Source organism: Pagrus major, chromosome 9 (genome assembly GCF_040436345.1).
Source record: "Pagrus major chromosome 9, Pma_NU_1.0".
Classification (NCBI taxonomy): Eukaryota; Metazoa; Chordata; class Actinopteri; order Spariformes; family Sparidae; genus Pagrus; species Pagrus major.
Window position 1 is genome coordinate 26016882 of NC_133223.1, and position 22603 is coordinate 26039484.

Below are 22603 nucleotides of genomic sequence, written 5' to 3' on the forward strand. Positions count from 1 at the left end.
ATATTTCAGGTTTTGTATCAGAGTCACATAGAGATCCAAATGCAACAACGGCGGCATTCAAAATGACTTTAACTTGGATGAGATGTGTTTGATTTTTCAAGACAATGTGATTATTGGTGATTGAACTGTTTTGGTTTACTCGTGTAATTCTTGGCACATATAGATCAAACTTTTCAGTTTTACAGCAGTTGTGTTGGAGTGTTTAGTAAAAAATACAATGCATTGTAATTAATGGTAATTTAGTAGACAATTAGTCAATGGTTTAACTGATCAGGGATTATAATCTGTAAAACAAAATATGGTGCATTCATGTGTTTTGGCACTGTATGTTAAAGGTGCAGCTTCTGAATGAATATATCAGTTTGAACTGGGGATATAAAGGGCAGTTGACTCCTTAGTAAGGTAAGATAAGTGTAGTTGTGTCACTGACTTCATCAATTTATTGTCTGAGAAAGCTGGATGAAAAAAACACACAGGTGCACATTTAAATAACGCACTAAAACACTGAGAGTCAGATCTCTGAAACATAAGGAAGGACAAACAAAACGAAGGGTAAAAAGTGTGACGGCTGAACGCTGCATCGTAGCATCCAAATGACAGATGGCCCCTATCAGATGTCTGGTGTGTGTGCTGTTAATGTTTAGTCAATGATTAACATAACCTCCCATTAAGCCCATCTCTGTGCTCTGTGGTGCTCGCCTGCAGCCTCACTTAGTGACGTAGGAGATGGAGAGTAATGAATAGGCCCCCAGTGGAAAATACACGCTGTCATCATGAATGTGCCAACAGAAAAACGATTATCAGGAAAGGCAGCAGAGGGAGATACGGAGATAATCATCGCTATCACTGTAAATGTCAACCTTTTCAGCACATATGACATTATATCATCCAGGGGTCACTCAAACAACCACTGGACATCATTTGCACACACACCTAGTGTCGGTTACAGGTTTATCAGTCATGGCAATGAATCATTACTGACCAGAACATTTGGATTGATGTGAGACTTTTCAGTAAAAACAGGAAAACACATGTTGGATTTAAACCTTTTCTCTCTGAACTTTCTGCCTTGATAACCTGATTCAGTCAACTGAGTTCACCAGCTGTAAGCCTGTTTTCTGCTCGACACCTATTCAGTAAAATCGAACAAAGAACCTTTAATTGAGTCCAATAGGTTTTGACTTTTCTTTGAGGTTTTGTTTGTTTTTTTACTTCACCTTTGGATAAATGAGTGTGACTCCAGGAGTCAGTTGTCACCAGGCTGACATGGCTCTCTTCAGAGCCAGCAGCTGTATGCAAATAAGGTAATCTTTTCAGTTAAATGCTCTGTACACCTGGTGCTTCAGTTACTGAAACTTTGTCTTGTAGGTGGAGCAATGGTCCTCACTTCATGGCTGATGTCTTTTCTTCTAAATTTCTTATATATTTTTGGAGATTTTCAGGGGCTCACTTTGTGGCCTTACCCCCAAAAACAAATGTATCTGAGGGAATCTTTTCAAACAACCCAACCAAAACAAACAAACCTCCCATTATTAGTCTGAACTGAGGCTTGACAGTGTTAACAACAGAGTGATGATCTCCCGTGAGGAAAAAAAAAACCCAAAACTTTGTGTCTTTTCCAGTTGCCAACCCGTACCTGCATAACGCGAGCCGAACGAACAAAACTTCATCTTCAGGTATTGTGCGTGAGGCTCAACGTGAAGCAAATACAGACATGAATGAAAAAGTCACAAAAAAAAAACAAAAAAAAACAAAAAAACAAAAATCGATCAGAGTGGAGATCCGGGGGGAAAGATGGTGAGCGCGTAACAGCTGGCTCTCTCTGCTGTCTCGTCACCTCTGGAGGGAGATTTGGAAAAAAAAAGTTAAAACACCAAGGAAATGTGCACACTTGTAAGAAAAGACACTCTGGGAATATAAATGAATGAAACAGTGAAAAAGCCTGGGAGCCTACCTTTAGAAGAAACGAAGCAACAAAGACCAAAATTGCGCACAGGCTTGGTCAGGTTTTGGCTCACCTTTTACGCGCACTGGATGTGTGCTAGTCGTGACAGGTATACACCCTTTATACCTCTCCCCTCCCTCCCTCCCTCCCTCCCTCCCTCCCTCCCTCTCTGTCTCTCTCTCCACCCCTCCCGATTGTCTCCACCCCTCATGGATGAAACGACAGAGAGGATCCTCAGGGCGCGTACACACACCTGTTGCACGGTGGTGCATTGCTCTGATCAAATATTGACATTAAGGGGGAGGGGGGTGTGTGTGTGTGTGTGTGTGTGTGTGTGTGTGTGTGTGTGTGTGTGTGTGTGTGTGTGTGTATTAGGGGCACACACACACACACACACACACACACACACACAATGAATTATTCTTACCATCCCTTTCCCTCCTCCTCCTGTGTGCCAGGCAACGTGTCTGACCTTTGTGCCTGCGCCGATCTGTAAAAAAAGGCGCATTGTAACGTAACTACCTGCCGACTCAACTTGCTCCTTTCAGCGCCCGTTCGAGCATCATTTCCATATCATATGCCTTGCAAATGACTCTCTGCTGCCGGGTGCCTCACCTTGTCCGACAGCTTTGGGGGGGAAAGCCAGCCGTAGAGAAGGAAGGAAATGTTTGGGTATCAAATTAGTTCGGACACAAAAGGGAAAATCCACTTTGAAACCTGAGGGAACATTAATGAAGTCTATAAATATCTCCCAAAACAGGAAATCAGATGATCAAGACTTTCATAGATTGACTCTGTGTGATTATATTTTTTGTCTATAAAAGCAAATATTTTAGCCAAATCTGGATTTTTTGGGACGATTTAACAATCTGCTAATCCAGCGATCATGCATAAAAAAAGATGTTGATGATTTTAAAAATGGTTTAAAAGGAGCCAACAGACAACAGAAGCTGTTCCACACAACATGGACAACAATAGCAGGCCAATCAGAGATATTGTCGTTGCTCTGTGGGTTGGACCTCTCTGGTTGCAAACTTATTGGTTGTCTTTTTAAATTAAAGGGACACTCCTCCAGTTTACTGGTCATTGTTAGTTCAGCTCAGCCTGTGAAAACAACAAAAAATAACCCTGAGGACAGGGTTGTGTCAAGTCAGGGTTTGAGACTAAAGAAAACCAGAGAGCAGTTACCAGGCAGGACAGGTCTGATGAAAGATAGAGATGGATGGAAATTAAGCTCGACTGCTAACTTCTAAAAGTCAGGATATCTCGGCCCCTGCTAAAATCAATCCCCTACAACTCCTCAAACTTTATTTAAGCATAATAAGGGAAGATTAAAAAGAAAATAAATTAAATTTGAGACATGAAAACAGTCAACCAAACAAAAAATAGATTATTTGTAAAACTAATTTAAAGTTTATTTAATGTTAGAATAATTACATGTAAAACTTTCTATCTATCCATCTATCTATCCAAAATTACAACAAACTGGATTTCTGTTTTGCTTCAGTTCCAGTGAACAAAAAACAGCTTCCAACTTACCTTTATCAGATAAAGGGAAAACTAGCGACTACAATTAATCTAAAATCAAGACGGAAGGGTGTAAAATATTATTTATGGTATTTCATGGTATTCTGATAGCTGGGTTGATTCTTCTTTTTTCATTATGGTTAAATTCCCATTTAATACAGTACACAAACACAGTATACAAGCCTTGCTCGATGTCATAGCAGTGTAGATAATCCAGTGCAATCCAGATTTTACAGCACATACTGACGGCATCTGATAAAATATGTTTTAATGTCACATTTAAACACGTACAGCATCTGTACACGTGATTGTAAATTGATAATTGGCATCAAGCATCTCCAGTTTCAGAAGAACAATTTACAAAAAGACAGAACAACACATCCAAGGACGTCTCACTTCTTCAACAACACAACCGTATACAGCGACCTCCTCTGTACAGCAGGAGAGCGATATTAAACATAACACTTGGAAATAAAGTCTTTTGACATGTAAGGTTTATTGAAATATCAGGTCCCACTTTACAAAAGACATTGCATTTCTTATTTGAGTCACAGAAGGAAAGTACATGGAGGGAAACAAACCAAACAAGGTCTCTGGAAGAGGACAGACTTCACACTTGTCCGTTAAATCAAGAAGAAAATCATCAGTAACACCACGAGGCCATTTCACTGCATGTAGGCCTGGTAGTAACTGCACAACTGTCATGGCTCCAGGACGTCACTGTTGACAAAATTCAACTGCTGTCAGCTTTTAAAGGGACTGAAGGCGTTTCTATCTAAACAAAACTTATTTATCTACCTTTATCGTCAGCCGATAAACAACTTGTAGACGGGTTCTGTAGGATCACATCATGTTCAACTGAATTCATATCCCTTTTAAAATCATCGCCTCACCTCAGCATTTCATATTTCATGTTAAACAACATGGACGGCACACGTTGGACTCAAGACAACTAACCTGGCTGTAATCAGCATTCCCTCATGTCGTCACTTAAATAATGTGAGGGGCTACGCGCTGATCGTCCAAACTAATAATCAAACTAAGATTTTGTCGTGCTGTCTTTCAAAATTCTGTCATTGTTCTGGAGTTAACCGATGACGTTCATATCAAAGTGTCACCCTTTAAAAAGCCTGTGCCTTTGTATGAAATTAACACACAGTACATATGAGTTTAAATCTACTTGATACGCTGTGACGCCGAGTTTAAAATGAACGAATGAATGGTTTTGGTCATTATTGTGTCTGTGATCTTGTGTGATCCAGATTGGGAAACTCAAACTACAAAAAGATCCTCAGCTTGGAAATGCCCTGAATTACAACCCAAATATTATACAAATATTAAAAAGTTATAAGCCATACCGCCATTTATTTCTACTACAAATCCTGGTCTAGTAAAGCATCTAGAGGAAAAGTGGGTTTGTGACAGAGAGCCTCAACATGACTAGAAGCAGGGAATGACATCTTGTATGTCTAGCAGCCACCTCATTTTTAAAAAAACTATCTATGCTATGTAATCAACAACTCAAACTCAGCTGGGTTTGACTGGGAGAGGAGGAACGCACTCAACCCTGAAGTAATACTGAAACCTGTCCCGAGTCTGTTTGTACCTGATCAGAAGTAAATGAATAGGAAGGAATCAGAAGAGGACATGTAAAGCTGCTTATTGATAGGACAGAATCAAAAGAACACGTTTCCGATTCCCCACACCTGCAAAGTAGAAATGTCAATAAACTGTGTGGTTGTGTAGGAACAGGTGCGCGTTTTGACGTGGCAGTGCAAACATCTACATATGTTTCTATGTATACATCTCGCTGCACGCTGGTGTTCCTCAAAAATGTAAAACTACAAGACTTCCAGTTCATCAGCGGAGGTCCTCATCACAGTAACTGAGACCTTAAATTTGACGTAATGATGTTCCTATTGGTCACCGCTGCCCAGTCTCTTGGTGTAAGCCTCCCAGCCTGCCTTTCTGTATGACTCGGCAGCTTCCAGCCTATCAGGGGCCTCCAGGATACCCCGACCGACGATGATGACGTCAGAGCCTTTGTCGCAGAGGACTTCCTCCGGAGTGGAGTACTGCTGGCCCAACACATCACCTGTAAGAGAGGCACACACAGAAAGGGGAGGGAGAAATGGGTGAGATGAGTAGGACCAGGTCCAGTAATCATTTCTTGTACGATAGCACCTCCCTGTGGTGAAGATGAGTCACAACACCGAAGAGCAGAGGGAGAAGTTTATGGTCTCAATGTCTGAGGCATCAAAATGGAATATATGTATAAAAACAACTGTGCTACATCACTTTGTAAGTCAACACATCTTGTATTTAGAAACATTTTATTGTTGTGACACAGCCCCAGGCTTGTCCTGCAGTCATATTCACATAGTAGTTGTTTTCTGGAAATAAAATATCCTGATAACCTTGTAAGTGAAACATGATATAACTTCCTTGAGAAAGATAGTTGATTGTTGAGTCTCATCCCGAGGTCGTCAAGTACTGACACGTTCGGCTTTCTTGAGCAACCAACCCAAACTGTCAGTATTTAACGACCTCGGGATCAGACTCAACAATCAACTGTCTTTATCCAGCATGTTACATTTTGTTGTTTGACTAATGGCATTGTCCCAATACTGGGTTACTGTGTACAACCCTGATGTGAAAGTTTGGATGCTGTACTTTGCGTGTTGCCAGCATTCAATTCATAATGAGTGTATATTTTCACATTGAAAATTAAAAATCTCGTCTTTGGACTGTATCACTCATTATATTCTGTTTTTATTTACAGTGTCCCAACTAGGTGGTTTATGAAAACTGTTCACATAATAAGAACATACAGACATTAAAACCTCTTAAAGCTGAGGGTAAGCACTTAAACCTCATGAGGATAGTTTCATTTCAAATCTAATGAGGTGGAGTGCACAGCAAAAGATTATAAGGGAACTTATGGGCCACAGTGTGTGAGGTTCAACTTTTTTCCCCCTAGATATACAGTATGTGCCTCTTTTAGTTGAGACTGTAAAGGCACACCGTACATATAGGTACATAATAACATAATCTCCATCTAAAATTAACTCCTAAATCTCATGAACATCACAGATCAATAATATTGAAGATGTACGTATGCATCTATTTTTGTTTACGTTTCATAGGGTGGAATTTTCCTTTTAAAACATATGTAAATATAAACGTGTAATTGTTTATATTGACATGTATTTCTAGGAAAACGAACCAACCAAATGTAAATAAATGTCAACCGTCAGTCTCCTTTACCTCCAGCCTGCATCTGCACCCCGGGGGTCATGTGGATGAACTCTGGCTTCTTGCTGACTTTAGAGCCACAGATGAACCCGAACACGAAGTCTGGCTGCTCCTCTGCCATCTGCAGCTGTAAAAAGGTAGAAAACAGAGACAAACACCTGTAAACTGACGACTCTCTCAAGTAGATATTTGAGTACATTTTAGAAAATGCAGAGATGTGCTTACCACAGCCTTTGTGTATTCACCAGTAGCCAGAGAGCCCTGGGAGCTCATCTGTGCTATGAGCAGACAGCCTCGGCCCAGAGGCTTTCCTACGGCGCTCAGACCCTTCACGACCCCGGGCCCCGGCACCGCATGGGCATTCACTATGTGGGACCAGGATGAGATCTGGTACAAACCACCTGGGAGATGAATACAAGAGCTTACTGTTGAACTCCTTAAACATTAACAAAGTATTTAGAAGCTGTTTCAAACAGATGTATGTCACAAGCACAAATGTGTTCAGTCTTCTGACCTTCATACTGATGCTTCACTGTGTTGCCAATGTCAGCAAACTTGCGATCTTCAAAGATGAGGAAGTTGTGCTTCTCAGCCAGCGCCTGCAGTTTCTGGCTGAAGGCTGCTGTGTAGTCCTGTTAGCGGACATAAGAAGAGCATTAGATTATTTCACCTGACAGTATTCTTGGTGCAAAATATGGATTGGTTTGACACCAACCTTCAGGATGTCTACGTGTGTCTTCAGCACGCAGATGCTCGGGCCCAGAGAGTCGGCCAGCTGGAGGAGCTCCTCGCTGCTCGTCACGTCAGCAGACACACACAGGTTCGACTGCTTCTCCTCCATGATCTTCAGCAGCTTTGATGCCAGAGGGTGAACGTCTGCGGACACGAGGAGGGAGAGACTGGATGAATGAGACCGTCTTAACAAAACGTAAAGTGCTTTAAGATATCTGTAACACGTTACATGAAGGTGTGTGCTTATAGGAGTGACAACAAGACAACATAACCTGTCATTAACACGTCATAGAAGACCTGATTGTCAAACTTGGCTGGTTTCGACAGTGGTACAATCTGTTCTTGTCATTAAGTGTCATTAAATGTTATCACGCCAGCTTAAGGACAGGGAATAAGTACCAGGGTGATTTAGGGCTGTTAGCTAGTTAGCTGTGGAGTAGTAGCTTCACATACGCATTAAGGTATGCATACAAATTCTCTAATGCGTGTCTGACATGGTTTTTGCAGAAAAAAGTATAATTACCACATTAAAATCCTTAAAATGGCACCCACTCCTTCTGTGCAACTATTTTCCATCTCACACGTTTAACTGCTGGACACAAGACGTCTCCTGCGTCACTGTCAAGTCCAGTGTCAGTGAATGTGCACTGAAGGCTTCAAGTTTCCACATGCTTGCTGTATATTGTAGCAGGATTGGCTTCCAAACTATTTGTGATGTCGCAAATCATGCTCTAAGGCCCGCCTCTTAAAATCAGGCATTTAATGAGCGCAAAAGAAAATGTTCACTTTCAGCAATGAATGTGAAAACAGTCTTTCAATGTCAACCTGTGCACATACATCATTCTACACAGGGAAGCTCAAACATTTAACTGTAAGAACAAGAAAAACGTGTTTTTAGCTGGAGGAGAGCTTAAAGCTCAATCTGCTCTGGTTTTCTGTTTGTTATACTGCCTTTCCTCACTATCCTGCTTTTGTATATCAAATCAAATCACTCTGTTTTTAAAGATGCTTTATACAGAGTTATTATTAATTAGATTTAAATTACAATACGAGCGATGGCCATTTTGCCTGAGCTGTAAGACTACATACTTGGTAGTTTGGCTCTCTCTGCATAGCTCAGGTCCACGCTCTGTTCCACACACGGCTTCTTGGCGGCAGACACACCGTTGCCGTTCTCCTCCTTTGGGCTGGAACACACAAGTTGGAAATGTTACTCTGCAAATGTTACATGTAGCGCAAACACACACACTAACGCTGTAACTGTGCTCGGCCTCTTGTACCTGAAAGTGTTGTTTTCCAGGATGAACTTGCGGACGCTCTGGGCGGTTTGGGCGTCGATGCGTTCGGCTGCCAGCAGCACGTTGAGCAGCTTGAACATGGAGATGATGGGATGGAGCTTGATTCCCTGAGAGGCCAACATCTCTACGCCGCCTTGCTCTCGGTCCATTAGAACGATGGCATCTGTCACCTTCAACAGAAGAAAAATTCAGATGTTGAAATGACTCTCATGGCAACATTCCTACTGAACTTGATAGACTTCTACACCCTTTAACCATCCATGTTGGCTTATCATCCCTAATCTTATTGTTCCTAATACTGCACCTTCAGTCCTCCCTTGTAGAGCACTTCAGCAGTCTCCAGGATGCTGCTGCCACTGGTCACCGTGTCCTCAATGATCAGACATGTGTCCCCCTCACGGAAGGAGCCCTCCACCAGACGCTTGGTTCCTAGCAGGATTACATTAGCAGCCTTATCAGTCCCTTTTCTGGACAAAGTGTCAGTGCGTGTGTCATTTTTACATCTGACTCAAGGTCTTCACAAAGTTTTCTTCCAGTTCTAGCAAAGTTCTCTGTCACAGAGTAAGCTTTAATCACATAAGTGTGGTCAGATCGTCTAAAAGGAAGGTGAGGAACAAAAATTATTTTCTAGCATTGGCTCGTCAGCTTTGTAGAGCACTGGGAATGTCCACTCTTGTTAAACAGCTTTGCAACAGGTCAATGTCCACCGTTCAACAACAAACTTATCTACACTGAAAAGGGTGAATTAGCTCTGAATCACACAGGTCAGATAAACAGCTCCTGTATTGTTTGCTCCTTACTGAAGAGGGGTGTAACAGTCAGTGTGTGTCTTTAAAGGCTGATAGACACTTTAACAAATCCAAGGTCAATAAATACTTGATAAACGAAGCTCTCCCACCACAGTCACCATAAACACCCACCATAGTCCTTGGCCTCCTTCCGCCTGATGAGCATGGGCAGCTCGTGTCTAGAACAGATGATGGTGGCCAAAGGCAGGGCCGTGTACGGGACCCCGCACACCGAGTCAAACTGTAGCCCCTCTTCCTGCACTCGCTCGTAGATGAGACTTGACACCTGCAGAGAAAACGAGGAAAACAGGTAGTTATTTATTGAGGCGTGGAAGTCCTAAAGGTCAGTCATTTTCTCCACAATGCTTACAAGTTTTAACACTTTACATTTAATGTGCATGAACTCTATAAAATGACTGTTGATCAATTAATCATGAAAACAACCAGTAGATTAAATGATAATGACAAAAATAAGTATTCTTGTATCGGAGTACATTATATTGATTGGCCCAATTACATACACGGGAGGGACAAATACATAAACTAGGGCTGGGAGACACATCGATATTACAATGTTATCGATCTATGAGACCATACACTGTCTTTTGGATTTCTTTATATACATGAGTGTTGACTTTTCCTGGTTTTGATGGCTGCATTACAGTAAAGTGGTAGACCGATTATAGCCAATATCCAGCATTTTTCCAATTATCATTATCTGGGATTTTTCCGTCAGATTGCTGATAAAATAAATTAATTTTAAAATGTGCTGCCCGTCAACACTGAATAATCTGAATCTGCAAAGTAACTTCATGTATCGAATAAATGTAGTGGAGAGGTAATATAAAGTTGCAGAAAAAATGGAAATACTCAAGTCAAGTACTTCAAAATTGTACTTAAGAACAGAACTTGAGAAAAATGTAGTTAGGTTTATTCATCACTGGCTGTTCCACATTTTGTTGTCGTTTCATTTTCACTGCAAATATCAGTTTTCAGGGTCCTTGATATCTAATAATCAATCATGGTACTGACCATGAAAGAGACAAATGGGTCGACCCCTAAATGTGATTTTATTTCATGAACTTACCAAACTGTTGTACCACTTTCCTTTCCCAGTCATTATATCCACAGTACTATTACTGATAAAGGTATTTAGTAAAACGTGTTGCCCAGTCCTAGACATTATAAGTGTGCTTGTATAAAAGTGCATTATATTTCTGTAAAAACTCGTGTGTGTTAAGGTTTATTAAAATGATTCACTTCACTTCTGAGACTGATGATCAAGACAGCACCACTTCCCATCAACACGTGGTAACATTACTGACATGTTAGCTTGATCATAACAACATTTTGTCTTTGGATAACGAATCTTTAGGTTGTTTCACATGCTATTTAAAGCTCTCTCAGCACCCTGTGGAGCAGGAGGGGACACAGCACGTGTTTAACTACCTGGTTCATGAGTGCTGGGTAGGACACGAGCACCCTCAGGTCGATGTAGATGGGTGTCATCATGCCGCTCTTCAGCTTGTACTCCCCGAACTTCACCGCGTTCACATCGTGGAGCTTCAGGATCAAACTGTCAATGGAGTCGTTGTCCATCTTCTCGTGTGTACAGGAGATTTGAGGCTAACTTACAGGAGCTGCTCCCTAACTTGTGTGCCACTCTTTGCTGCTTCCTCGGCGGCGGCGGCAACGTAAAAACAACACTTCCGCTGCGACTTTTTCAAAATAAAAGCGTCACGTACTATGTATATTTTTTCAGGTCAGCTACGTTGTGTTTTTCACATGAAACCTGTGTTTATGTGTGAGATTTAACCGTGAGTGCGAGTCTGTAATGAGCTCGAGTGTATCAACGAACCATTTGATTTGAGACTAACTTACTATGTGTTAACAGTTGTTCTAAAATGATTTCCGGAACTTTATTCTGAAGGAAATAAGCCTAAACCGGAAATCTTTCCAGAAGAACCAATGGCAGGGCGTATTTTGCATTCCACGACTCCGCGAGGGAGAATGATTTCCGGTATAGTTAATTTTGCTTTTCAGAATAAAAGCGCAGACCTGGTCTCAAATCTAAAAAAACAGTCCTCAAATCTGTTTTTTTTTTTTTCTAATAAACATTATATCGCAATAAATGTATATCTGGTTATTAGAGGTCACTGACATCTCAAATTAAACTGCTTTTAATCTCTGATAACGTTGTTTTTTTTTTACATGTTTTTAGTGTTTTGGTTTAGTTTTATAATTAGCATATGTTAAGTGTCTTTGAGTATCATGAAAATAAAATGTGCTATTATTATTATTATTATTATTATTATGAAAAATTAACATTAACCTAAGTCTGTGTATCATATGCACCTAAGAGAGTACATAAAAAAACACTTACAACAAAGACCCAACAAAAAAACTGACAACGTTTGAATTTTTTCAGTTTATTAAAAAGTTTCAGTCCACAGTAGTTCAGATTTTGGCACCAACAATATAAAAAACAAGTTAATCAAAAATAAAGTGTACACCCCAAAAAAGCATCGAACAAAATGCCTGAATAAAAAGGGATAAATAAAAGAAATGAATAAAAAAATACAAACATTAACATGTATTTTGCCTGGAAACAATGGTGAATTTTCCAATACATTGTTGAAATAACAGTTTAACTTTTGGTCAGCCAGCTTTTGCTTTATAGATGTCATAGGTTCCATTACCTATGTACAATTTAAAAACAACCACATTACAGATCGTAGAATCACATCTACATGGCGACTTCAATAGCCTACACTGTAATACTTGCAAGACAACATGTTTTAATACCAACTCAAACGTTAACAGTGCTTATCTTTTTAAAGAAAGTTTGTTGTTTTGAATGTCTTGTCATTTAAAGAGAAATCTTATGAAGGAAACTGACCACAGAGAAACAGACAGGAAACACAGTTTTTACTAACTTGAATCAGAATCCTTTATACAAACTGTCTCATCAGTTTTATTAATATATGACTGTCCTGTCTTTCTAGCCCTTGGGCAACAAGGGAAATACTGTATGGCTTTGGTATTCCTCTGTGATAAACTGATTTAGAAATGTCTGAAGACCCAGAGAATGCATTCTATCATTAACTAAAGGTTTTCTAAATATATATTAGTCACAGTGATTTAAAATCAAGGGAAATGCAACATATGTGGCTACAGTTACTATCAGGGAACATAATTATTATAAAATCAGACACATTTGAAGTGGTGTGTTTTGTCTTGGTCAAAGGAAGGATGGAATGTTTTAATAAAAATAAAATAAAGTCCCAATGCAACAGTAAAAATACACGACAATACTGCAACTGGTGTGCGTGTATGTGTGTGTACACAGTATGTTCGGTGTAGGCAGGTTTGAGGTGATAAAGCAGCAGGATTTGTGCTTTGACAGATTGATGTCAAAAGTTCATCAGAAGAAGAAAATCCTTGTTTCTACTGAACAAGAAAGGATCGCAACCAACATGAAAAGTTGGACAGATCTTTGAAAAGGCACAGAGGTTGGTGTAGGAAAAAGTCTCATTAAGGCACTTAAATTTGGTGAGGGGAAACCTTTAAGGCACAGATCTGATGAAAATGTCTTCTTTTAAGGAAAGCATGAGGAGGCTTCCTTCTCTAAGTGGTAGCGACACTGTGAGGGGGTCTAACTTCTTCATTCCCCTTAACTCGTACTCCCCTCTTGTCTACTCCGAGGGACTCTGAGCGTCTGCGAGCAGCTCCGGCCTCAAACATTCAATTGGACATTGGATGTTCTGGAGAGCAGAGAAGGGCGGGGCAAGAAGAGAAGAGCAGATTTGTTAGTTTGACTGGATTTAGAACGACATCTTGTAAAACAATGAGAAATTCAAGTTGTAAGAGTATGTATACAGTGTTTTTTTTGTATTATTTTAGAGCAGAATATTGGTAGTAACACCTATAGTGAGGCACTGACCAGTTTACGTAGAGCGTTTTCTCTGTACCGGTCGAAGGCATCTGTATGAACAGGTTGAAGTAGATCAGCGTCCACATCGGTATTTCCTCCCGGTCTTCTGCAGTTCTCACAACGCCAGCCCTGAAGAGGGGTAAGGGAGAGAGATTAATGCACACAAATAAACACAGTCTGATCACAAGCACTAGAAAAGGAAGACACTGAGAAGCTGTACATGGGCTTTTTAACCCAGTGTAACTCACCTGCTGTCCTCCGTGGCAGGTACAAGTACAGATGGCGCCCAGGTATTCCTTCTGCCACTGGTTTCCTACATGGTACATTTTCCCATCGTCATAGCACGTAGACTCATCTGGAGGGTGAGAGTTGCATATTACATACATGCATGGGTAATTGAATATCAGGTAATAGAACAACCAAGTCAAGATATCTGATACTATTAAATGTATGTGTGAGTTTATTTTATGATGCATGACATACTAAACTTAACTACACACGATTATGATGTCTGAATGTGTATGGGTCTAGCTGTGTGTGTGTATGTGTGTGCCAGTCTGCACTTACGAGGTTCACATTTGAATTCGCCCTTGCCGTTGCCCTGGCAGGTGCAGCTCATCATCTGACCGTTCTCAGCGTGGCGATCCCACTTCTCACCGATTCTGTAGTTATTACCGTTGTCATGACACCACTCTGAAGGACAGCGGAGAATGGAAGAGAGGAAAAAAGGAAGTGAGGAGCAAGGGAGGGAGAGGAGAGATGCATGAGGAGGAGCAGAATGAGAGAGTGGAGGAAAGAGAGGGAAGTGGATATATGAGAGAAGTTCATGAGACAAAAATTCAAACTTTTCCTCTTCACGCTGCAGAGAAAGATTCACAGTAATGATGATGATTCAATGATAACCATGCTTTCACAGCTACATCCAAAATCTCTCGAAAACAAGCGTGAAACAGTCTCTAAAGTGGTGCAAAAACAGGCCTACATCTTCATTATGCAAAATACATTTGTGGTTCAAACATCATGTGATCACATCCTGTAGATAAGATAAGGCCTAGGTGTGTTTTGGGGACACACAGACAGTGAGATGATTTTTAATCTTATGCAAAATGGATGGTGATCTCAGTTTCTGGTATTGTCGTGTTAGCTGAATGGACAATACGAAATTACTGAGACTGATTCTGATCAGTTAGCTTAGTGTAGCTTAGCAGCTGCTTGCCCTCTTACTGTGATGTTCTCATAGTTTAAAGAGGCAGAGCAGAGAGACCAACATGGGCAGACTACAAACAAATTAAATCATCATCTTTGCAAACACAAAGCTGTAAATGATCTAGTTATCTTTGCCAAGGCTGCCCATGCCGTCATTTTATTACCGAGTGCTTCTGCACATAGAACACAAACTGTACATTTCTATGGCTTTTGATCTGTAGCTAAGGAATTCATAACGTCTATAATGTCAGATGTACTCATGTATTGTATTTCACATACGTCTGATCATCTTTACAAAATATCATTTTGTTGATTTCTTATAAATTCCTCTTAAATCAATCACATAGAATTATTTGATTTCTAATTCCATGGTGTGTTTGCAAAGCATGCTGGGATGGGGTTAATAAGCCACTCACTGGATGAATCACACCTAAAATGGCCGCTGCCCAGCCCCAGGCAGCGACACCAGAGCTTGAAGCCTGTCTCAGACATGCGCTCCCACTCTGAGCCCACCTCGTGGTAGGTTTGGGTGAATGTGTCGTAACACACATCCCTGTTGGTGGTGATGGGGATGTCACCTGGAACTAAAGGACGGAAGAAAAAAATATACGTTTACAACAAAACCAACTCATCTGTTTTACTTCGTCTTAACTTGTTATGACAGATGATAGACAGGACACTTTGTCAGTGCATAATACATTACCAGCATTGCCAACGGTCACGACTTCATCCAGAACCTTCTCTTTAGCCCCGCCCCTCATGGCTTCCACTAAGACATTATAGGACGCTCCGGATGTCAGTCCAATCAGTGTGGCACTGTTGGAGGTGCCAGGAAGACGCATCTATATGGAAGAAGAGAAAGTTAATAAGTAGTCCTTACACCTCCAGCAGTAAATATGTGTGTGCATGATTGTGTGTGTGTGTGTGTGTGTGTATATACCTGGAAGCCCATCTCCTCCAGGTGTGTAATAGGGTTGCAGGACACCTCATACTCTGAAGTCTGAGGAATGGGCTGCCAGGAGATGGTTGTGACTGTCTGTGCTTCTTGAGGCAACTCAGTTTCATTGTCGGGGAACCCAAACGCAAGACCTGGCAGAGGACCATCGCTCACCTACAGGATCAAATATACAGCATTGAGATAATGAGAGGTCATAAAATCAATCTCAAAAACACTCTCACAACAAATAGCAAGTTCATAAAACGTTCATTCAGTTTGCTTTGAAACGCCCAACCCAACCCCACAGAGCTGAGTGAGTATGTTGTTGGTTACCAGCTGCATCCTGATTAAGATAACTGAATATTTTAATATATAATTATCTATTTAATTAACATTTATTGCAATATGAATGACACTTTTTTCCCCAGATATTCGCCAGCTAAGTAACTTGCCCAGAAGCTAAAGGAAAATCTAAATGAGAGAGGATGAATATCATATTTTCACAGCAGTATTATAATTTAAGTCTCACACACCTTCACCAAAGGTATTCTGTTTCCATCAGGACCTGCTGCAGGAATATAGACCAGTGGTTCTCTGAGAGTTGGTCTTTGTCCTTCTTTGGGTCCACCGTAGGGGCCATGAAAACCGTTATTGGGGCCCAGGTTCTGGTACTCTGTGTAGATGTGCTGACCATGCTGGCCTGGCTGGCTCTGGCCACTAGTGCCAGCCAAGTGAACGTGGTTGGTGTCGAAACTGGACACAAAAAGACAGAGCAATGAGGAAAAAGCAGTGACAGAAAAAAGGGATAAAAAACATGCATTTTGTGCTCAAATGATAATATCAGTTTGATTCTGCAGGTTCTTACATCTTGTCATTGAAGGACTCTGGAACATCCAGGATGTCAGTGGTGGGTCGGTGAGAAACAGGAAGCTGTGGCAGCTCAGGGACCAATAGATGATCTGTAACTGGCTCTGATTGGACAAGAAATGCATGTATGCTAGCTGTTAGAAGCAAGCAAGGCAAAGCAAATGTACAGATCCACTAGATTAATTTTAGCAGGTAAGAACTCTACATGGTTGTGTTTCCTCTGTTCTCCTTTAACAACAGGAAACCAATTAACCTGCCCGATTCCAATAATCCAATACACAAAGAAAACTTTGAATAGTAAGTTCTTTTCAATAGGAAAACCTAAAAAAGTCAAGAATTTCCAGTTAAAAGTGCATCTGATGGATCCATACAGCTTGTGGCTGCAGACACAGACTGATGTATGGTGGAGTTTGTATTTGATCAAGTCGGTTGTATAGTTGCTCTTCAGTGAATTCAATCAAAATTAGATATTTGCTCTCAACAGTATGCTTAATAATGTCAACCAGCTGTGGTAATGCTTTTAAGAAACAGACAATTTGTGATTTTTGATACCTCTGCCTGGGAATCCACAAGTGTAGATTTCCCCATGACAGCTTTCCAACACCTTAACATCAGTGTTTAGTATGGAAGAACATAAATATACTATATGCTGTAACTCTATTTTAGCAGCTATTATGGAAGAAAGCCAGCAGAGGGCAGCAGAGCTCAGCTCGCAAACATACAGACATTGTCAATCTGCAGGAATTATTACTTAAGTTTTGTTACTTTTACAAGAAATAAGTGGTGCTGCTATGGCTTAAAATTTCCGATGTAGTCTAAGGTTCTATCCTTGAGTGGAGAGATGTGATTCACATAATAAGTTTATTTCTTGGCACATTTCCTGTGAGTGGGTAATACAAAACAGCCCATAACGTCAGGTTTTATGGCTTTATCAACATTTTTGTGGGAAGACTTAATTGCAGCTAGTTTTATTATTTCACAGCACCAGTAGTACTGCATGTAATACCTTCAGAATATCATAATTAGGAAGAAACCGTACTAGAGACACAGTTTTCACCAGAGAATGGTAAAATAGAAACTTCCCTTTGACATTGTCACAATATCTTAAAGAAAGAAAGTCAAAGTTAAAGATCTGAAGTTTGCGTGGGCCATTCAGATTGATGATGGGTGTACTTACGTGTTCTGGCTTTGCCCACCAGAGGTGTGCTTCTCAAAGCATTCTGCAGGGAGACAATCTTAATGACGTACTCAGTTCCTGGTTTCAGACCTACAGCCAAACACAACGAATACACAAAAAGTTATGAACATTCGTCATTTGCCATCTATGTATTTGCATGTATGATCTATTCGTTTGTGCACAGTAAGTATGCACAATCTCGTGCGCCACACTCACCATTGATAATGGCGTAGCTTTGGCCTGCATGGGGTCTGGGGATAAGTTCTCGCGGCAAACCTCCGGCCTCCTCATAGGTGACGTAATACCCAGTAACCCCTGGACTGCGTGATGGCTCCCAGGTGAAGGAGATGCTGTTGGGGTTCAGGGAGGTGAAGCGGATGTTGGTGGGTGGAATGACCAACGGTTTGGCTGGAAGAGACGGACAAACAGGTAAGTACTCAGAGAAATTTGCTAACTAAATGCTATTTTGAGCAGCATGTTTGGATAATGTGTTATGACACCGTAGGATAGATATTAATGGTTACCTGTGGTGGCAGTGAGTGTAAAAGGAGGGCTGCGTCCATTTCCTTTCAGTGTATAGATATTGATCTTGTAGGTGGTGCCTGACTCCAGACCTGAAGTGAAGGAACAGTGACAGGTTAGTGAGGGAATGTGTGTGCCTCTGTGTAGCAATGCTAGGAACATGTGTGCCATTATTCCTACAGCTGCTGGTTTAAATACATATTTGTGTATTTTTATACACTCTCTCATCTGTGTACCTGTAATAGTGTATGAACGCAGGTCAGGGCCGATGTTCTTCTGAATGGGTATGTAGCCTGTAGTGGAGGTGGTGGGTGTGGCCTCAACCAGGAAGCCGGAGATGGTTTCTGTCTTAGAGCGCCAGGTCAGAGTGATGGAAGAGTCGTTCACGTCAGAGATACGTACGCGACGAGGGGGGCTGATGTCTTGAGTTGGATGAGGAAAGAGAGAGAAGTGAGGATGGGAGAATATATTTGGTAATGAAAAACAAGAGTGGATTAAGAATGCCATCTCTAAGATGTCATGTCAATGCATTTACTTGTCAGATATTCAATATTTATGTGTTAGAGACTCACTTTCCAGAGTGTCGACCTCTGCTTGGACTGGCCTGCTGGTCAGAGAGTTTTTCAAGGCATAAACTTGGACTTCATAGGTAGTTGCAACCTGAGAATGATGAAGAAAGAGAGAGAAAAATGACTTCAGTTTCTTGCTGTATTGCACAGTCTCCATAAGACAAAGAGAGATAACTATTATGGCTGCAGTTACAATCTAGCTGCATGTGGATCTGCCTACATAGTTATTTTTCTCTGCAAGTTCTAATATGCGAGATAAATACGTTTACAACCTAAGAGATTTTATACTGACTGCACACTCACAGACCCACACTCACCATGAGTCCAGAGATGTGTGCCTGTGAGGCATCTGGGGCCAGGTTCATCTCCTTGGTAGGACCGGACTTGTTTTTGGGGTTCACCACGACACGGTAGCCCGTGAGGCCTTTCAGGCCAGTCAGTCGGTTGTCCTGACCCGGCCCAGACCAACGCATAATGAAAGAGGTGGGAGTGACCTGGGAGAACTGGAGGTTGGTGGGCGGTGAGATGGCTGTGGGGAAGGAAGAGCATAAAAAGAGGGTGAGAGGGAGATGGTACTGGCGGTATTGACAGAGCGAGACGCAAATCAATAAATGTCATTTTTATCAATTTTCTCTTCCATACCTGTAGCTTGTGTCCCGACCAGTGGTGTGCTGGATGTGCCATCATGCAGAGCGATGACCTTCACGGTATACTCAGTGCCAGGCTGCAGACCATAGATAATAGTGGACTCAGCATCGCCTCTGGGAGCAGGAAGCAGCTCTCTCTCACCCTCCTCCGAACTTGAATATAAGACCCGGTAGGATGAAACAATTCCCTCAGGACTGTCCCAGGTGATCCGCAGTGAGGTGGAGTCGATGTCTGAGAAGGTCAGGTCCTTGGGATGGTCTATATCTAAAGGGAAGGGGAGCAGTCAGGCGGTTGTTTTTGAATTTGTGAAAGTTTGTTGAATAATATTTCTCACATATCTCTCTAAAAAGTGTAAATCCTTACTTGTTAAAGCGTTCACAACCATGGGAGAGCTCTCGCCATCTTGTCCAAGAGCGTACACACTCAAAACGTACTCTGCTGTGGGCATCAGTCCTGAGAAAGTGATCTCAGTCTGGTCTGGAAAAGATATGGAAAAGGATATGTAAACAGAGAAAGAACACAAAATAGATAAGAGTTTTCTACACTGAGAAACCAGCTTTAAAAAACTGACACCATCACTAATCATACCTGGAGCCACCACCTCTGTGAAAGATGGCCCCTGTCCATTTCTGGGGACGCCAGTCACCCTGTATCCCTTGATCGGGCCCTGAGCAGGGCTCCACCTCACTGTCACGCTGTTGTCTTTCACATCCATCACCTCCATATCAGAAGGAGAGTCGACACCTAAGAGAGGAGGATGGAAAGATGGAGAGGAAAAAGGTGTGAGTGGAAACACAGAGCCAAAGGGAGCTAAAATCACTAAAAAGGTGGCTGTGTTTTGCCTTTGGGAGGATGTGTGTGTGCATACTTGTCTTGTGTGTGACATAGATTGGCGTGCTGGATGCAGGGCTGTCTCCTCTACCAGTCACAGCATAGACAGTGATGATGTAGTCGGTACCAGGCTTCAGGTTCTTGATTGTGGCAGTGGACTGAGAGCCCGGCACTGTGAACTCCTTAGGGTTACTGTGACCTCCTGAATAAAGAAAGATCATAAATATTAGAAAAAAACAACCTTTAAAGAATCAGTAGACTAGTAACAACTCCTAAAAGAAAAACAAGGAAAAGCTTACCTGTCTCTCCATGAGTGATCCTGTAGTAGCGCACAGTGACAGGTGGAGAATCCCAGCGGACGGTGATGCTGGTGGGGGTGGAGTCGAGCACTTCCAGGTCTGTGGGAGCATCAGAGACTGGAGAGAAAATGAAAAGACAGAGACAATGAAGTTTAAATAAACAACATGATGACAATATGGTGCCAAACTGGAGGAAGAATCAAATACTAAATCAAGATTTCTTACTTGTCTTCTGTTTCCCACTGAGCGGCTGGCTCTCCTCTGTCCGGCTCACTGCAAAGATGTTCACCAAGTACTCGGTGTCTGCGGTGAGACCTGTCAGGGTGAAGTGGTTCCTGGATGGGGGCAGCCTCTCGTCCTTGGCCCTTCCGCCGCTGGCCATCTGGTAGCGGATACGATAACCGGTAATTTTGCTCTGGGGAGCGAGCCAGTGGATGGTGAAGGAGTTGGTAAAGATCTCAGAGAAACGAAGGCCAACTGGTGAATCCAGAGCTGTGGAAGATTGGGAGGTACAGAAAAGGCAGCATGAAGGTCCAGGTCAGCTAACTACTGAGATGTATATCGTCTTTTCCCTGACAGAGATGCTCATTTGCTATTTTCTGCACTGATATACTCCTGTTGTTAAATCAGATCAGGTAAGACTCACCTGTTTTCTTGGTGCCCACAAGGGGGGAGCTCTCTCTCTGCTCATAAACACACACAACGCTCACCAGGTACTCTGTGTGAGGCAGCAAGTCTGTGGACAGTGAAAAAGGAAATTTCAAATATAGAAACAAGTAAGAAACTTTTAAAACAAGATTTCATATTCCACATCTAAGCACATAACTGGCCATGTTGTTGTTTGTGTGTCTGTGTGTTGTTTTTGCTATAACTTACTCCTGAGCACCACTCTGTTACTTCCATCGTCTACGCTGGTTTCTGTAATGTCATCTTCATCGTCAATGGGATGATACCTGAACAATAAGGAGACGTGTGTGTGTAATAAAATCAGCATTCAAGAGAAAATCTGAACAAGAAATAAACAATACTGAGCTGTCGGAACATCTTATGTTTCTGTTCGTACCTGACGAGGAAGTTGTTGATGTCAGCACTGTTGGGGACACGGGGAGACACCCAGGTGACCTCCAAACTGTCTGTCCCAACCTGGCCAAAGGCCAAATCGGTGGGGGCTGGTACAGCTATTGTAAAGAGAAGAAAAGAAAATAGAAATGAAGAAAGATATGACTCTGCCATCTCTTAAAGGGAAGAGTCTGTGGTTTATGTGTGTGTGATCCATGTCTGAAGTTTTACGACATCTTAAAAGTGAGAGAACAAGCAGTGTGTGCATTGGGGGGCAAAATGCGCCTCAGTATGATAAAAACCCCTCAACTGAAACCAGATGGTCCACGTGTACACACACTCACAGAGGATTATTAAACTGACAACACAGCATGCACTGCAATTACATCAGCAACTTAAAGGTCTGCTTTGAAGAGCCATGACTTAGGGTTAATAAGAACCTTATTGCATTATGTAACTCAGAGCACACATTGTGATTTGTGAGTCCCTCGCAGTCGACACAATTGTGACAGTTTGGTATTCTTATATATAACTGAACTAAAAAATAAATCTTCTTCGTTTGATGGAAACATGGATCTTACAGGTCTGCTGTGTGACTGTGGTGGGCTCGCTCTCGCCATTCTCCGTGATAGTGGTCACGCTGATGTCATAGCCGATACCAGGCTCCAGTCCGTAAACGGTATATTGACCGGTCGTCGGCAGAACCATGTCCTCGAAGATGGGTACGCTCTCGCCGGCTGCAACCACCGTGATCCTGTAACCAGTGATGGCTGTGGTGTTGAGCGGTGACCAGCTGAGACTGATGGTGGTGTCGCTCACGTCCTGGAAGCTGAGGTCTGTCAGCTTTGGGACGTCTGGGTAGGGAGAGATTGGAGGAGATGGGGTGTAGGGGAGGTGGAAGGAAGAGAGAACAGAAACACCAAACAAACAAGAAGAAAAGGTGGAAAGAAACCAGCAGACAAAATACAGAAGAGGTGGTTAGGGTGAGCAATGGAAATTGTCAACTTCC

The 22603-nt window shown here is 41.9% G+C and overlaps 2 protein-coding genes across 2 annotated transcripts in view; both read right to left on the reverse strand.

The window, feature by feature from the left end:
- Window positions 1–3949: 3949 nt before the first annotated feature.
- On the reverse strand, window positions 3950–11250 carry umps (uridine monophosphate synthetase). The gene is made up of 10 exons (XM_073473291.1): window positions 10995–11250; window positions 9678–9831; window positions 9062–9186; window positions 8740–8927; window positions 8549–8646; window positions 7443–7603; window positions 7242–7359; window positions 6953–7128; window positions 6740–6854; window positions 3950–5567 (listed from the first exon to the last, which is right to left on the reverse strand). Exons 1-10 carry the CDS (start codon window positions 11142–11144, stop codon window positions 5389–5391), a joined length of 1464 nt encoding a protein of 487 aa, XP_073329392.1. The 5' UTR covers window positions 11145–11250; the 3' UTR covers window positions 3950–5388.
- Window positions 11251–11954: 704 nt separating this feature from the next.
- The window catches only part of LOC141002115 (fibronectin-like), a 29627-nt gene continuing 18978 nt past the window's right edge, over window positions 11955–22603 (reverse strand). The window contains exons 25-49 of the mRNA XM_073473292.1: window positions 22176–22448; window positions 21599–21713; window positions 21412–21488; window positions 21182–21271; window positions 20761–21027; window positions 20536–20652; window positions 20274–20438; window positions 19994–20149; window positions 19769–19882; window positions 19400–19669; window positions 19075–19286; window positions 18761–18848; window positions 18425–18610; window positions 18191–18280; window positions 17883–18074; window positions 17667–17756; window positions 16488–16593; window positions 16156–16375; window positions 15626–15796; window positions 15389–15527; window positions 15102–15269; window positions 14047–14172; window positions 13728–13834; window positions 13489–13608; window positions 11955–13309 (exon numbers count right to left, since the gene is read on the reverse strand). Coding sequence (XP_073329393.1) covers window positions 13241–13309; window positions 13489–13608; window positions 13728–13834; window positions 14047–14172; window positions 15102–15269; window positions 15389–15527; window positions 15626–15796; window positions 16156–16375; window positions 16488–16593; window positions 17667–17756; window positions 17883–18074; window positions 18191–18280; window positions 18425–18610; window positions 18761–18848; window positions 19075–19286; window positions 19400–19669; window positions 19769–19882; window positions 19994–20149; window positions 20274–20438; window positions 20536–20652; window positions 20761–21027; window positions 21182–21271; window positions 21412–21488; window positions 21599–21713; window positions 22176–22448 — 3728 coding nt within the window. The 3' untranslated portion in view covers window positions 11955–13240. The remainder of the gene's footprint in view (window positions 13310–13488; window positions 13609–13727; window positions 13835–14046; window positions 14173–15101; window positions 15270–15388; window positions 15528–15625; window positions 15797–16155; window positions 16376–16487; window positions 16594–17666; window positions 17757–17882; window positions 18075–18190; window positions 18281–18424; window positions 18611–18760; window positions 18849–19074; window positions 19287–19399; window positions 19670–19768; window positions 19883–19993; window positions 20150–20273; window positions 20439–20535; window positions 20653–20760; window positions 21028–21181; window positions 21272–21411; window positions 21489–21598; window positions 21714–22175; window positions 22449–22603) is intronic.

Excerpts from the sequence above, each read along its gene's own strand:
- umps (XM_073473291.1), bottom strand. The coding sequence starts at position 11,144 with ATGGACAACGACTCCATTGACAGTTTGATCCTGAAGCTCCACGATGTG. Across the intron at positions 8,647-8,739 it reads CTGGAAAACAACACTTTCAG|CCCAAAGGAGGAGAACGGCA; the intron begins GTACAAGAGGCC and ends TGTGTGTTCCAG. Across the intron at positions 5,568-6,739 it reads GGTGCAGATGCAGGCTGGAG|GTGATGTGTTGGGCCAGCAG; the intron begins GTAAAGGAGACT and ends CCTCTCTTACAG.